This window comes from Schistocerca gregaria, chromosome 3 (assembly GCF_023897955.1).
Source record: "Schistocerca gregaria isolate iqSchGreg1 chromosome 3, iqSchGreg1.2, whole genome shotgun sequence".
Classification (NCBI taxonomy): domain Eukaryota; kingdom Metazoa; phylum Arthropoda; class Insecta; order Orthoptera; family Acrididae; genus Schistocerca; species Schistocerca gregaria.
This window is the reverse complement of record NC_064922.1, coordinates 859,585,660-859,603,334: the sequence shown is the minus strand read 5'-3', so window position 1 is coordinate 859,603,334 and position 17,675 is coordinate 859,585,660. Positions and strand designations below refer to the sequence as shown.

The window sequence follows — 17,675 nt, the reverse complement described above, 5'->3', positions numbered from 1 at the left end:
ATTTCATTGCGAAACCAATAACTAAAGATACAGCACTAATTAAGAGTGCGCAATTTCTTTCATTCATTCTGTATTTAGCTTAGCGAGTGACTTCTGTTGGCTTGGTATTTATGTTATTGTTGTTCTTTTAAGAGTAAATCAATTGCTCATTTGCTTAAAGTATATTCAATTCAATCTTTCAATCATTAGAAGTAAATTGCTTTTTTTAAAAATTTTGCATTACGTTACACTGAGGCTGCTGATAGTTATTTTTTTACATAACAAAGTTTACGTTAAGCCAGTCAGTTATTTAACCATTAATTTCATTTATATTTACTTTCAAAAGCTAGTATTTCACAATAAGTAACTGCAAACTAAGTGCTTTCTTATTTATTGATTTACTCGTCAACTGTTGTGCTGTGGAAAAGCGTGACAACCTTCTGTTGCCACGCCAGTGGGTATTCGCTTAAATTTCTTTGCCATTACCTTTCTTAATACTCTGGAGATTCTCTGCCCTAGTGGGATGGCGACCGTTTAATTATCCCTTCTTTTCAGCTAATCAGTGTTTCCTTTGTGTCATCAGTGACTTTGGTAGTAAATATTACGTGGCACCCTTTTTCCCCCTGTGCGGTTCGTGAGCGACTGCCCTATATTCCACCCATTTCAGAATTATCGTCAGTAATTTAGAATAGATTCTTCCTTCAGAAGAGTCTGCTGTACACTTTCCTCCAACTAATCGGCGTTATTTTCTTTCGATAACGATGGCCTCACTCATTATAAATTTGCATTAGACAAATGCGATCACGGTCAGTTGGATCGCATTCCAGGAGGCCGATTACGAAGGTGGAGATTGCAAAGTCTTAACGTAAATATCAGTTTCACTGTGATAGACTATGTAGATATTAATATTATGTATATGAGAGTGATGGTGATACCTATGTTGAGTCTGTTTGCTACGTAACTACGAGAAATGACCTGAAGACGGACAACACTGGCGGAAACGGGACAGTTTGAGAGAATAAAAACAGCAATGACAGATGGAAAGTAAGTCCTATTTTCTACAAATTAGGATCGCGGGTAACTCCCTGTGACAAGTATGTCCAGTTATGATTGTTTAAGTGAAACTGTCACGGAAGTAAGTTCTCCGATATTGCTTTCATTATGACGCAAACGCATGCTGTTCTATCCCCAAGAACACACTAAATTCTTGCTCAAGCAGTACACACACATAGAGGCTAGTCTCTTGTCTGTCGTTCGTGCGGGCCGCTTTTGCCTTGCCTTGCCTTGCCTTGCCTTGCCTTACCTTGCCCTGCACTGAGCTGCCCTGCTGTAATACTGGTGCAAGCAAATTTTAAGGAGTGGGGCACTTCTTCTTTACCTTTCGCTCGCCATAGTATTGACGACATTCTCTAGATAGTGATCTTTAACTAGGAGCCATGGGTTTGCCTATGTCTTTTAACATTGTTCACCTGATGATGCGGCTTAAAGCCGCGAAACCGGTCGTGTTTTGATAAACAAAAATTTTACCAGCCGTGAGCGGAGTTCTTCCTGACATGTCTTTCAACAGCTGCGGTTGCCCGGAATATAAAATAATTTGTGGCACACATGGAAGACAAAGTACCACACAATGAACGATATATAATTAGCGGGCGGAACCTTTCGCTGCAACCCGTAAAGTAATTGGCTGAAAGAGACAGCTAGCTGCGCACGCAACTGCTGTCGTATTAGCAGGCCGGGAGGCCTCTAGCAGCCGAATCGAGCACAAACTTCACGCGCAAGCTATGAAACGGCGCACACACAACGTTGATAGTTACATCGCATGCATATTGTAAAAGTGGATCAATTCCAACTGAACTTGGTACACACATCAGATACTGTCTGGAAAGAACCGGTGTGGGAGTAAGAAATACGTACCCCTCAAAGGAACAGGAGTGGGGATGGAAAGGAAGGGTAGCTCAAGACGCACAGATAGCCACACTGTGTAGATTTATCCAGCATTTGAGCATGAGACCACTAGTGACATGCAACCGTCTTCGCGCATAATTTACAACCTTTAGGAAACTTTTTATATCTGACATTCCCCACAAAATGGTGGAAGGGAAGAAGTTTACCACTTACTACATTTTCGTTGTTTATGCAGTAAAACTGACGCATCAAGTATGACATTTTAATTAATTATTCCTTCACTACTAACTGTATTCGCAACGCATTTCGCAGAGAGGATTCACATATACTAGTTGCAAACATGTGTCGTTATATGACACGCAGTTCGTGAGATGTGACATCATAAACATTGAGATGCGTGAAAGCGAAACTGCAGGTCGAAATTAACTGGAGACATAGGTGGAAAATGTGTACAAATATGTGTGAAATATGTTATGTGTAGTGACACGTGCGTATGCAATCAAAGTTTCGGATGAAATACTCCTTATAAAGCCGTAAATCTATTTCAACCAAACTTACTATTTGGGAACAAATACTGTGAGACTAAGAACCAATAACCTCTAGTTGGGGTAGGGATTATAACGTGGAGAGAGAAGGGGTGAGAAGTAGATGGACAGGTGGTGCAAGAATGAGATCAGACATGGAGGAGGAGAACAGAGTGAGAGGAGAGGGAAATGAACACAAAGGGAAGAAGAGGAGATGGGCAAAGAGAGAGGGGAGGAGGAGACGGACAGAGAAAGGAAATAGGAGAAGATGGAGAGAGAGAGAGAGAGAGAGAGAGAGAGAGAGAGAGAGAGAGAGAGAGAGAGAGAGAGAGAGTGAGAGAGAGAGGGCAGGAGGAGATGGACTACTGGAAGACTGGAATAAATACTACCTGGGCAACACCAGGTACTTGGCTAATAAGCTATATTTGTACTGACCATTACAACAGAAAAGGATCTGTTCAACTGTCATCATTTAGGCAGTAGCGGATCTGTAGCACATCATAATGGAATTTTCCCAGTACGTGACTGCACAATCAGACATATAAAAAATTAGTTGCGAGAGGTCACCCCCTCCCCGCCATTTTGCTAACATAACTTGCCCATAGACTATCTGAAAGCCACTGGTATCCAAATGTAATTGGGTGCATAATTTTGTGTTTCAATTTGCGCACAGAGTTTTATTTGAACAGCAGATATGTTCATTTAATGACTCTGTTCTAATGGCACTATTGTACATACAGTTGGTTGTATTATGTTTATCATTTAGGGTTCTTCTTTTAGTACAAGTGTTCTGGCATAAGCTGTCACCAGCACACCAGGTAGCAAAGAAGCTGCAATAAGATCAATAGAGGCCATAGACAGACTCGCAAGAACCAGGCCGCCAACGCCCTCTTGGCCACCAGTATTTAGACCTTCGCCACGGACCGGAGTCGAGTCCTCAGTTACAGCCCAGTGGGTGTCACAGTTGCAATTAGCTCAGCCTCTAGCTCAGATTCAGTCAGTACCTAGCGACCAGAGTAACGTACATAGAAGTACTTGTACTTCAGTAGCAATGAGGCTAACGTGGACTATTATGGAAGAGCTTGTACCACAACACCTGGACAATCTTAAGTAGCTTTCTGTCCTGGTTAATAAAGAACCCTGATAATAAATGCATACATTTGTGTTATAGACAGAGGCTACTAGGCACTACTGGCCACCAAACAACATCCTCTCCTTGCTTCTCACGGTGCAAGGCTACAGTGAGAACGAGACAACACAAAAGTAAGTACGTCTATCTGTATGCTATACCTCTCACATTGTTATATATTATTATTTGCAATTTTGTTCTTCAGCTATTTTTGTACTTGTTGTATGATGCATCGTATTTGCTTTTTCATGTTTTGTATTTTAGTATAAGAGTATTTGCATACTTTTCATAATGTTTCTGTATCGTGCCGTTTGTAGTTCTGATCCAGTCTCATTGTCATCACTGTCACCATCTGTCTAGTGTTTCTCTAATTGCGCTTTTATTAACTTTAAGAGTGTGTTGGTTATCTAACTTCGGAATTTTGTGCTATTCTGCTTTATTGCGATTACGTTTCTTTTGCACTTCATAACCGCTGTTGGCTGTATGGTCCTTATAACTCAAAGTCAAAATATAGAGATAAAAAAAACTGTCGTCTTTCTCTGGAGAGGGGAATTCCCGCTCCCACTGACTGAGACTCACCGCCTCGCAGCAGTCGGTGTCGAGCAGGAAGACGGCGCAGCGCTCGCACTTGAGCAGGTCGCGCGCCTGCGTCATGATCTTGGTCACCAGGCACGCCAGGTTGTTCTGCTCCTCGAAGATGCTGCGCGCCAGGTTCAGCAGGATCTGCAACACGAGCACTCACTCAGCAGCCCAGAAATCATCTGCCTCACGACAAGGCCCTTTCAGTAGAGATACTGCCGCCCCAGGGAAAGTGGGCATTTTTAAAATGCCGGTCCTAATTGGTAAAATTGTCTAAAGGAAGTAGGTTACAGTACACTTGTTCGCCCACTGCTTGAATACTGCTCACCGGTATGGGATCCGTACCAGACAGGGTTGATAGAAGAGAGAGAGAAGATCAATAGGAATGCAGCGCCCTTCGTTACAGGATTATTTAGTAATCGCGAAAGCGTTACGGAGATGTTAAACTCCAGTGGAAGACTCTGCAAGAGAGACGCTCAGGAGCTCAGTACGGGCTTTTGTTGAAGTTTCGAGAACATACCTTCGCCGAGGAGTCAAGCAGTATATTGCTCCATTCTGCGTATATCTCGCGAAGAGACCATGGGGATAAAATCAGAGAGATTAGAGCCCACATAGAGGCATACCGACAACCTTTCTTTCCACGAATAATACGAGACTGGAACAGAAGGGAGAACTGATAGAGGTACTCAAAGTACCCTCCGCCACACACCGTCAGGTGGCTTGCGGAGTATGGATGTAGATGCGTCAATTAGTTGTCTACAGTCTGTTGTCACAAAGCTCGAACACGCGCATTGCTTTCGGTTCTGTACTGCGCGAGATATGACCTCACACTTGCGTCTGACATTCGGTAGGGAGTAAAGTGGATGGTAGGAGGGAAGGACAAGGAGGGTAATGGGGGAAGGGGGTTGAGGGAGGTGGGGTAGGCTCGTTTCATCGCAGGTGCCCCAGCCCATTCCTTGGACTTGGTAGGGGGAGTATCAGCTTTAGACAGTTTTACCAATTAGGCCCGGCATTGTAAAAATGACCATGAAAATCGAGGGTAGTCACTACACTCAAAAATACCTCTTTATACGGCCAGACAACCATTTACAGTTCTTTTTCACACATTATCTCGCACGAAATTACGCTAAGTCTTTTCGTTATTTTCTACTTCTTTTCACTTCTGTTCACTTACCTATCAGCAGTTAAGGTTCGTTGGAAAAAGATCACTCCATTTCAGAATGAGACTTTCACTCTGCAGCGGAGTGTGCGCTGATATGAAACTTCATGGCAGATTAAAACTGTGTGCCGGACCGAGACTCGAACTCGGGACCCTTGCCTATCGCGGGCAAACATTCTACCATCTGAGCTACCCGAGCACGACTTACGCTCTATCCTCACAGCTCTATCCTCTGTGGGCCACGTGACCGGAAGTAGTGCCTGCGGCGTCCTGGCTTCCGGGCTGTGTTTAGGCAGGCGCTCGAGACAAGACGCGCACGTTCACTCAGAGTGGGTTTCCTGAGCCAGATGCCAAATGCAGTCGCATTCCATCAGTCACCACCGCAACGACGACGCCGTGTTTTATGTCAGTGATCAGTTAGTGGACTTGTTAGGTTTCTTGGCTTTGTTTCTACCCCAGACTTGATTGTCTTTCATCATAATGGAACTCTGAAACTGAACTGTCCTTCTTGGACTTTAGCTTGTACCGTGTGTAAGTGTAGAAAATTAACTGTTGACTGCTCCCTCAGCAGTTGAATTTCAGCTACTGTAGGATACTTACTAGTTAGTGATATTGCCTAACGGTGTTTTTTTTTCTAATGCTATCAGCCTTCAAAGAATATTTGTGTTCATTTGCCTTCCACAGGCAGTGACTGTTTCTGTTCAGGTATTTGGTCTCTCTAATATACTGGTATTATTTTACTTGGAGAGAAGAGATTTTCTTTTCAGTCCGGTTTGCACTTTATTCAAAAAGTAATTGTTGACGTAAAAGTTTAGTGAGTATCGTACTGTGTCATAACGTAAAAAACATCGCTGGAGAACACAATGTTTTGGCCATGATTACAGTGTCCATCTTTGGGTCAGACCTCTAACCCAGAAGGCCACTGTAACCGTAACCAAAAAATTGATTTCTACATTAAAGTTTTTTACATTACGACATGGTACAATAGTCAGTAAACTTTTATGTCAAGTGTCTCTAGCTGTGGAAGCCCACATAATTATAAGAAATAACTGTGTTTGTCAAGTGATTAATTTTTACATTGTACTTAACCACAAGTTGGAACAGAAGTATTCTCTCGTGTTAAATAAACGTCGTTCTACCAAATCTACGTGGACAATTCTTGTCTGCCAAACCTGGGGGACGCAACAGTTTCATCCTATGGAGAACATTCATCCCGGCTTAATGAGGCCTGTGGTAGTAATCGAAAGCACCATGACAGCTGTGGATTACGTCAGCATTGTTGTGGAGCACCTGGACCCCATCGTGCTTGATATCTTTCCGCGACGGTGATAGCATTTTCCGGCAGGACGACTATCCTTTTCTCAAGGCCAGAATCGTACTACAGTGACTTGAAGAGCACGATAGTGATGTTACGTTCATGTCTTGGCACAATATCCGCGTAACATGACCCCGACGGAACGCTTTTGGTACGCTATCGGGCGCCAGCTACGCGTCTCCAAACCACCGTTCCATGATTTATGGGAATATCGTGAGTTCTTTGTAGACATGTGGTGCCACCTGCCTCCTGACAAGGACTTGTCCAGTTCATGTCTTGCTGTCGTAAGGTTTTGTTACCGCACTACGTCAGTGAGACTGCTTACATAGTACACAAGACACCCTGTCGAAACTCTGTATCGTCGCCATAACGCTGAAGAAAAGAAATTTGACCCGTACTGCTCATACAGTAAGAGAGACTGAGAATAGACTGTATAACGCAGTATTTTTCATAGAAATAGATGGAAGGCGAGAAAAAGTAAGACTCTGAAGTGGAGAGTCGTACAACATCGGGATGAAGTAGTGATGATGAAAATCAGTACTGAATTCGCTAGATAGGAAAACATGGCTTAGCCTTTTGGAGAAGGCATGCGGTCGATATGGCCTTTCCCATACTAAAAAGAGAAAAACATTATGGCCACCTCTGTAGCCGAATTGTTAGCACCGCAGTCGCTGCCTTCGGTACGGAAGGACCCGGTTCGATTCTCGGAACCTCGTCGGAGTTTTCTGAGTTGTGGAGATGTGTAACGCGGCTCACCTACTGACAATAAGAGCTTGACAGATTCGAGAGATGCTGATCACAAGTTTTACATCTACATACATGTTCCACAACCTACCGTATGGTGCGTGGCGGTGGGTACCCCGTACATCTGATAGTCATTTCCTTTCCTGCTTCACTTGCAAATAGAGCGAGCGAAAAACGGCTGTCTATGTGCCTTCGTAAGAGCCATAATGTCTCTAATGTTATCTTAGTATTCCTAGTGACTGGTAGAATCTTACCGCAGTCAGCCCCAAGCGCATGTGCTCTAAATTTTCTCAATAGTGCTCGTCGAAAAGAACGCCACGTACCCTCCAGTGATTCACATTTCAGTTCCCGAACTACGTCACTAATACCTTCGTATTGTACAATCTTACCGGTAACAAATCTAGCAGCTTGCCTCCGCATTGTTCCAATGTCTTCCTTTAATCCGACATGGTACGGATCTCAAACACTGGAGCAGCACTCACGAATGGGCCGCAATAGCAACTACAGGGTGTTTCAAAAATGACCGGAATATTTGAAACGGCAATAAAAACTAAACGAGCGGCGATAGAAATACACCGTTTGTTGCAATATGCTTGGGACAACAGTACATTTTCAGGCGGACAAACTTTCGAAATTACAGTAGTAACAATTTTCAACAACAGATGGCGCTGCAAGTGATGTGAAAGATATAGAAGACAACGCAGTCTGTGGGTGCACCATTCTGTACGTCGTCTTTCTGCTGTAAGCGTGTGCTGTTCACAACGTGCAAGTGTGCTGTGGACAACACGATTTATTCCTTAGAACAGAGGATTTTTCTGGTGTTGGAATTCCACCGCCTAGAACACAGTGTTGTTGCAACAAGATGGCGCTACGGTCTGAGAAACTCTATAGTACGATATTTTCCACATATCCACGATACGTAGCAATAATATGGCGTAGTCTCTGAATGAAATTACCCGAAACCTTTGACAACGTGTCTGGCGGAATTGCTTCACATGCAGATGAGATGTACTGCTTCAGCTGTTCAATTGTTTCTGGATTCTGGCGGTACACCTGGTCTTTCAAGTGTCCCCACAGAAAGAAGTAACAGGGGTTCATGTCTGGCGAATAGGGAGGCCAATCCACGCCGCCTCCTGTATGTTTCGGATAGCCCAAAGCAATCACACGATCATCGAAATATTCATTCAGGAAATTAAAGACGTCGGCCGTGCGATGTGGCCGGGCACCATCTTGCATAAACCACGAGGTGTTCGCAGTGTCGTCTAAGGCAGTTTGTACCGCCACAAATTCACGAAGAATGTCCAGATAGCGCGATGCAGTAATCGTTTCGGATCTGAAAAATGGGCCAATGATTCCTTTGAAAGAAATGGCGGACCAGACCAGTACTTTTTGAGGATGCAGGGACGATGGGACTGCAACATGGGCTTTTCGGTTCCCCATATGCGCCAGTTCTGTTTATTGACGAAGCCGTCCAGGTAAAAATAAGCTTCGTCAGTAAACCAAATGCTGCCCACATGCATATCGCCGTCATCAATCCTGTGCGCTATATCGTTAGCGAATGTCTCTCGTGCAGCAATGGTAGCGGCGCTGAGGGGTTGCCGCGTTTGAATTTTATATTGATAGAAGTGTAAACTCTGGCGCATGAGACGATACGTGGACGTTGGCGTCATTTGGACCGCAGTTGCAACACGGCGAAATGAAACCCGAGGCCGTTGTTGGATCACCTGCTGCACTAGCTGCGCGTTGCCCTCTGTGGTTGCCGTACGTGGTCGCCCTACCTTTCCAGCACGTTCATCTGTCACGTTCCCAGTCCGTTGAAATTTTTCAAACAGATCCTTTATTGTATCGCTTTCCGGTCCTTTGGTTACATTAAACCTCCGTTGAAAACTTCGTCTTGTTGCAACAACACTGTGTTCTAGGCGGTGGAGTTCCAACACCAGAAAAATCCTCTGTTCTAAGGAATAAACCATGTTGTCCACAGCACACTTGCACGTTGTGAACAGCACACGTTTACAGCAGAAAGACGACGTACAGAATGGCGCACCCACAGACTGCGTTGTCTTCTATATCTTTCACATCTCTTGCAGGGCCATCTGTTGTTGAAAATTGTAACTACTGTAATTTCGAAAGTTTGTCCGTCTGAAAATGTACTGTTGTCCCAAGCATATTGCAACAAACGGTGTATTTCTATCGCTGCTCGTTTAGTTTTTATTGCCGTTTCAAATATACCGGTCATTTTTGAAACACCCTGTATATGCAGTCACCTTTACGGAGGAACCACGCTTTCCTGACATTCTCCCAATAAGTCGAAGACAACCATTGTCCTTCTCTGTCGCAATCCTTACACATTCGTTCCCTTTCATATCGCTCTGCAGCAATACGGTCAGATATTTAATCGACGTGACTGTCTGAAGCAGGGCATTACTAATGCTGTATCCAAACATCATGGCCTTCGTTTTCCTATTCATCCGCATTAACTTACATTTTTCCACATTCACACCTAGCTACCATTCATCACACCAAGTAAACATTTTGTCTTAGTCATCTTGTATGTTCCTACAGCCACTCAACTTCGACACCTTACCGTATACAAAAGCATTATCAGCAAACATCAGATAGCTGCCCACCCTGTCAGCGAGATAATCTATGTACATAGAATATAACAGTGGTCCTATCACATTTCCCTGGGGCACACCTGACGATACCTTTGCCTCTGGTGAACACTCACCTTCGAGGACAACATACTGGGTTCTGTTACGTAAGTAGTGTTCGAGCTACTCACACATATGGAAACCTATTCCGTATGCTTGTACCTTCTTCAACGGCCGGCAGTGGGGTACCGTGCCAGATGCATAGTTCTGGATTGCTCCTCGTACTGCCTCGTACGCAGCAGCCTCCAAGTCGGAACAGACTTAAGGCATACTCCGTGAGTGATGTTTACATTGACGCAAAACGGTATCTAGCACGAGAGTTGTATGGTTTGTGAACAAACTGTTGAATTGCTAAGAAATTAAATTAAATGATGGTATGGCATTTTTAGTCGGGAGACCCCACTGTATGGTTGTTGGGCCGTCTGGTGCATATCTTTATACCGGGGTGATTTAGATAAAATGCAGCCACTCACAGAGGTCCAGTCTGGCCTCTAGGTATCGTATGACAGCCAAACGTGGCAGATATTCTAATGCGTTAATGTGACAACGATTTACGCTACAGGCCAAAATCTGGAGCAGTGAATGCACCAAAAAAGCACAGAAAAGTTTCTATATGTAACGCATTAGGAACGGGATATGACCAGAAAAGGGTCAAACAAGTCCATAATGTTAGTTTTATTATCAACCAACTGACACGAAGACCGTGTTTTCCATACTGTTGGCCCCTTCCAAAGCAGGAATCACATGTTGTACAGTCGGCCGGGGTGGCTAAGCGGCTCTAGGCGCTACAGTCTGGAACCGCGCGACCGCTACGGTCGCAGGTTCGAATCCTGCCTCGGGCATGGATGTGTGTGATGTCCTTAGGTTAGTTAGGTTTAAGTAGTTGTAAGTTCTAGGGGACTGTTGACCTCAGAAGTTAAGTCCCATAGTGCTCAGAGCCATTTTTGAACACGCTCTACAAGGAGGTCTCTACACTGTGCAAAGAACCCGACGTGCCTCACCGCCCTCTGGGTGTATACTCTTCAAAGAAGGACGGACCGAGAATAAGGTGCCTCTGAATTCACATCACAAAGTCACATACAGTGAGTGCAGTCGCTCTTTGTGAACAACAAGCTGTTTAACTCTATCCCAAATTCTGCAATTCCTTGTATTCACTGCACCATGTAGTTTAAAATCTGCCTCGTCACTTCAGAGAATACTGTCGGCCACGTGTCATAGACTTCGGTCCGTGTCAGAAACCGAAGAGGAAATTCAGAACGGTGGGTGTCTATCATAAGCTTTCATTTGCTGTACCATGTGGAACTTCTAGGGGTACCAGTGTAAAATAGGCCGCAAAACTTCCCGCAGTGTTGACCATGGGTTGGTCAGTTTTCGTGACACTGCACGAACGCTACCACTGCCCGGGGCTCGTGGTGCATACTCGATTACAGCAGTTGTACCTCAACAATAACTTCCACCGGGATACACCTACATCTACATCTACGTGATTACTCTGCTATTCACAATAAAATGCCTGGGAGAGGGTTCAATAAACCACCTTCAAGCTGTCTCTCTACCGTTCCACTCTTGCACGGCGAGTGGGAAAAACTACCACTTAAATTTTTCTGTGCGTGCCCTGATCTCTCTTATTTTATCGTAATGATCATTTTTCCCTATGTAGGTAGATGCCAACAGAATGTTTTCGCAATCGGAGGAGAAAACTGGTGATTGAAATTTCATGAGAAGATCCCGTCGCAACGAACAACGCCTCTGTTCTAATGATTGCCACTACAATTCATGTATCATTTCTGTGGCACTATTTCCAATATTTCGCGATAGTACAAAACGCCGGCCTCTTCCAAGCTTACCCATGTATTTGAATTTCATTCTCATCTTCTTTAAACCATTAAAGACATCGGGCCTCTCCTCAGATCTTTCAGTGGGCGACACTCAGTACAGCGCTGTAATTTCTGCCGTTGACATAAAAGAGTTTCACTAACGGCTCGTGGTCTCTCTTGTTGACAGCCACACTGTTCACTCACGTTGTGACTTGTCAGACGACAGCGTGGTCATCATACCGTCATAAAAACAGTGTACAGCGTCAGGTTTGCACCTGGTGCCCGCAATTGGAGCTAATGTTTTCTTCCAGCGCAAATCCTTTCCGCTTTAACGCGTTAGCATATCTGCCAAGTTTCGCTGCCGTACCATAATTACAGCCCACCCTGGACCTCCGTGAGAAACTGCCGCTTAATTATAACTTCGCCGTATTTGACTCCGCTTCGGAAACTCGCGCATCGAAGATGATAAAATGATCAGAACAACTCAATACGCAGTCCTCGAGCGGATGAAATCTCCGATCCGGCTGGAAATCGAACTCGGGTCCCCAGGATGGCAACACTCACCTGCGCCGATCACTCAACTACGCAGGCGGACAAACTGTTAGGGAAGCAGTTCTATTGGAATGGACTTGCATGTTCCGAGGAGGTGTATAGCTTGTAATGTTGACTGACCGGTGGGAAATGGGTCATGCCACTATTCGTGAAGACTGTGAGGTAGGGTGCCTGGGTTCAGCGAAGCTAAGGAGATAATTAGCAGTAAAATTACATTACTGTGTACTTCTTATTTGCATTAGTTAACTGAAAAGACCATCGTTGACACAATGAACGTACCATCTGTACTGTATCTTACAAAATGTGCCAATGTGACGGCCATTAACCTCAATGCAGTCTTGACATAGGCGAAAAAGATTCTGACGCACCCTGCTATATATCCCTGGAGTTTTTCGAATCACATCACAGGCAGCTACAACTCTGGCAACTAACCCCACCTCCGCACTCACTGGGGTTTCATACACAAGTGACTTTAGATATTCCCATAGGGAATAATAAAGCGGATTCAGGTAAGGTTGCCTCGTAGGCCATGGAATAGGACCCCCCCCCCCCCCCCCTTCCAATCCAACGACAGGAAATACTGTACCTGTAATGCTCCATCTTATTGCACTGTATGTCTTTGAATGGCACTGAGTAACGAATAAGTCAGTCCTTGATTCATAGCACGTCCTGTCATGGTACCATGTAACTGGGATACAACAGAGCTATCTTACGCACAAGTAAAGTAAACAAAACCTGCATCATGACTTTCTTGTAATCGGGCTTATCCTCCTTGTTTCTTTGCAGAGATAAAGAGTGTACATGTAAAGAAATAGAACAGTACGTGTACACTTGTATGCTTGTTAGTTGTATAAGCTGGATAAAAATAACGCTAGACAAAGCGTGTCTTCTTGAGCTGGCTTTTCCGACCCCAGGTTCCGTATCTCAAATTGTTCAGTGGGGCATTCCCTATGTCCTGTTACAGTTTTGCACGCTCTTACGGAAACACCCTGTGTATACACATTAACAGCTTGCTTGGGCCACATGTTCTTGGTGGTAGTAACCAACTTAAAACATAGTACTACTAATAGCTCTAATTATTAGTCTGCAAATAAAGTAAATAATGATGTTATTTAGTATACTATGCTCAGTAGTCAGTAGAAATGTCTACACATATACACCAACAACCTGTTCTGAACTAATCCCAGTAACGGTCGTCCTCAATAAGGCTCACAGCCCTAAATGTTTCACATATTGGTGCGTATTCCGTGCAGCAATTGTAACAAAAATCAGGAACTCTATGCGTGCATGTCACTTGGTAAAGCACAGCCGGCTGTTGTTATGGAAATGTGTGTTGCATATTGAAAGATTATTGGCTGCCATACATATTAATGAAATCTGATAAAGTGTTTACTGGTACATAATGTGATATAAACAATGAATTGGAAGCGATTACGTATGAGAGATGTTAACACGTGACTGCATGCAACAAATCACACGTTCTGGTTGTCATTCAACTGATGCACTTTGATTACCTCATCTGTAACCTCATATACACATTTGCATTGTATTTGAAGCTCCTTTCGTTGTCATTAAGTGACGAATATTGCTTACGGCGTTGCTGTTTGAACTTTATGTGTTACATCGGTTCTGTCTGACTTAAAGGAACGAATTATCTTCACACATTCTACAGGCTAAATTAATAAGTACCAGGTTGTGAAGGTAATTCTTATCTGAACAGTAATTTTTGTATTCAGGAGGGTCATCCGTGGAAGTTACGACAGCGATCACATTTCCACGATCTTGTCATTATTTACATATAGTACTCAAAGGTGGCAGTAATGTTTCATCCAACCGATTTTTATTCGTTGATTAAAAATAAGTATTTTAAGCTACTATTTCATACTTTTTCTTTTACAATGCTCCCAGACTGATTATTCTAGGGTTTTTAATACGTCGTGATCGTATGAAAAGCTTCATTATCTCCTTCCGTGGTCAAGCAGTAGCCGATGGCTGGAGCTTCACCTGTTTAAGGCTTAGCGTTCCTACGCCATTCGACATTCCACGAACTTGCCTCTTGACATCCGATCGTGCTCGACCTGGCGTCGCTTCACAGCACCTAATGATATAAACGTTCTGTATGTTGTTACAACATTTACTGTGCTTGTACATGTTAATGTCACTTCTTTGTTTTTTGTTCCTGATTCCCTCTATTAGAAATGTCATTAACATTTCAGATGTATGTAATGGTAAGGCTGAAACTGGTTACCATTATAGTTAATCGTTTAAAAAAGAAACATGTCATCAGGGCTGATTATTTCTTGTTAACTTCAATCTAGATCGCTGTATTTACAGTACTGTTACACGAATTCGACCGGCTTCGGTGGAACAAGTCACCATCTTCTGGACCCTCTGTAACATATTGTATCCACATTTTGAATGGGAGAACACCATTGTACTTCCAGTAAAGATCTAGAATCTTCGGTGTCGTTCGTCTGTGATATGTTCGGCCGTATGGCATCCATCTAATTGGTAGTAGGAAGTAAGGTCTTGAGATAACGTCTGCTCTACTGATTTAATCCTTTCTACCTGTTTCTTGCGTCTACATGTGGTTTCTCTTGTCTTCTTTTGTCCACTGTAGTGTTTGTTTTCTTTTTGTAGTTGTTGTGGTTTTTTCTTTTCTCCAGGTTCTGTGTGAAAAGTCTTGTATGTTTTATTGCCTCCCTCCTGGATTTGTTTTATAGGAACAAGGGACCGATGACCAAGCAGTCTGGTCCCTGCCCCCTCCCCCTATAAACCAACCAACCAACCATCTTAAGACCTTACTTCCCACTACCGTTTAAGTTGCTGCCGTACAGTCGTACATACCACGGACGAAAGACACCCAAGATTACTGTTAGTTACAGAGGGTCCTGAAGATGGTTAGCTGTTCAACCAAAAACGGTGCCAATTAAATAAAAACTAATATATAAAGCGGAAGGTATCAGCACTGTTGTAAATAATGTAGCAGCTGCTGTTCCAGTACCGGTCAGACGAAGTGTCCTGTGAGCTTTCGTAAATAAGCATTTTGTTTTAGTTTCACTGACATATTCCGTATCCTCGAGAACATCTTCACTATGGATCTACCAAACAGACAGTGTGCCCGATATAATCTTTAAATATGGCTACACAGTAACCTTTTATAGATGAATATAGATAATAGTTTAAAACATTATTAAACAATTGAAGTTAGGAAGTAAACAAGTTAAAAATCTATAGAAGCAGGTGTCCAAAATTAAATTTTGTATCCCGGTTTGAAATTTAGCTTTCCTGTCTGTGAAATGAATTATTTTAGCTCCAACGTTACTCTTCCATTTCTGAGTTAACCACAATCTATAACTTTGTAACTATTCTTATTTTATTTCGAGAATAACTGTGGATTGTTTAAAACAAAGTTCGTGAGCGAACGTGTATGTAGTGAAGTTACATATTTTTATGCAAGATGATTCTACATCTGTATCTACACAGATGCTCCGCAAGCCACCGTACGGTGCGTGGCGGAGGGTACCCTATACCACCAGTAGTCATTTCCCTTCCCGTTCCACTTGCAGATAGAGCGTGGGAGAAACGACCATCTGTACGCCTCCGTATGAGCCCTTGTACCTCGTATCTTATCGCCGTGGTCCTTACGTGAAGCCGGCCGGTGTGGCCGAGCGGTTCTAGGCGCTACGATCTGGAACTGCGCGACCGCTACGGTCTCAGGTTCGAATCCTGCCTCGGGCATGGATCTTTGTGATGTCCTTAGGTTAGGGGAGTGATGACCTCAGAAGTTAAGTCCCATAGTGCTCCGAGCTATTTGAACCATTTTTGAACATTACGTGCAATGTACGTTGCCGGCAGTGGAATACTTCGACTGTCAGCTTCAAAAAATGTCGGTTCTCTGAATTTTCTCAATAGTGTTTGTCGAAAAGAACGTCGTCTTCCATGCAGGGATTCCCATTTGAGTTCCCGTAGCATCTCTGTCACACTTACGTGTTGTTATAACCTACGGGTAACAAATCTAGCAGCCCGCCTCTGGTCTGCTTCGAGGTCTTCCTTCAGTCCAGCCTGGTACGGATCCCAGACACACTAGCAGTACTCACCGAGCGAGGTGGCGCAGTGGCTAGCACACTGGACTCGCATTCGGGAGGACGACGGTTCAATCCCTTCTCCGGCCATCCTGATTTAGGTTTTCCGTGATTTCCCTAAATCGTTTCAGGCAAATGCCGGGATGGTTCCTTTGAAAGGGCACGGCCGATTTCCTTCCCAATCCTTCCCTAACCCGAGCTTGCGCTCCGTCTCTAATGACCTCGTTGTCGACGGGACGTTAAACACTAGCCACCACCATATAGCAGTACTCAAAGAACCAGCGTTCTATGTACGGTCTCCTTTACAGATGAACCACCCTTTCTTAAAATTCTCCCAACAAACCGATGACGACTATCCGCCTTCCCTGCCACAGTTCTCACATGCTCGTTCCCCCACGTATCGCTCTGCAACGTTACGCCCAGATATTCAAACGACATGACTGTGTCAAGTAGGACGCTAGTAATAATGTATCCGAATATTACAGGGTTCATCTTCCTTCTCATCCGCATTAACTTACATTTTTCCACATCATACCAACTGGAAATTTCGTCTATGTCGTCTTGTGTCTTCCTGCGGTCACTCAACTTCGCCACCTTACCGTTCATCACGGTATCGTAGGCAAACAACCGCAGATTGCTGCCCCCTCTGTCCGCCACATCATTTATGTACAATGTACACTACTGGCCATTAGCCGGCCGGAGTGGCCGAGCGGTTCTATCCGCTTCAGTCTGGAGCCGCGCGATCGCCAAGGTCGTAGGTTCGAATCCTGCCTCGGGCATGGATGTGTGTTATGTCCTAAGGTTAGTTAGGTTTAAGCAGTTCTAAGTTCTAGGGGACTGATAACCACAGATGTTAAGTCCCACAGTGCTCAGACCCATTTGAACCATTTTGAACTGGCCATTAAAATTGCTACAACACGAAGATGACGTGCTACAGACGCGAAATTTAACCGACAGGAAGAAGATACTGTGATATGTAACTGACTAGCTTTTCAGAGCATTCACACAAGGTTGGCGCCGGTGGCGACTCCTACAAAGTGCTCACATGAGGAAAGTTTCCAACCGGTTTGTCATACACAAACAGCAGTTGACCGGCGTTGCCTGGTCAATCGTTGTTGTGATGCCTCGTGTAAGGAGGAGAAATGCGTACCATCACATTTCCAACTTTGATAGAGGTCGGATTGTAGCCTATCGCGATTGCGGTTTATCGTATCGCGACATTGCTACTAGCATTGG

The 17,675-nt window shown here is 44.1% G+C and overlaps 1 protein-coding gene across 1 annotated transcript in view; it reads right to left on the bottom strand.

Annotated features, from left to right (window-relative positions):
- The window catches only part of LOC126355632 (cGMP-specific 3',5'-cyclic phosphodiesterase), a gene marked incomplete at its 3' end in the record, with an annotated part of 1,336,169 nt that overhangs the window by 283,859 nt on the left and 1,034,635 nt on the right, over positions 1–17,675 (bottom strand). The window contains exon 10 of the mRNA XM_050005998.1: positions 4,117–4,260. Within this exon, the coding sequence (XP_049861955.1) occupies positions 4,117–4,260 (144 nt within the window). The remainder of the gene's footprint in view (positions 1–4,116; positions 4,261–17,675) is intronic.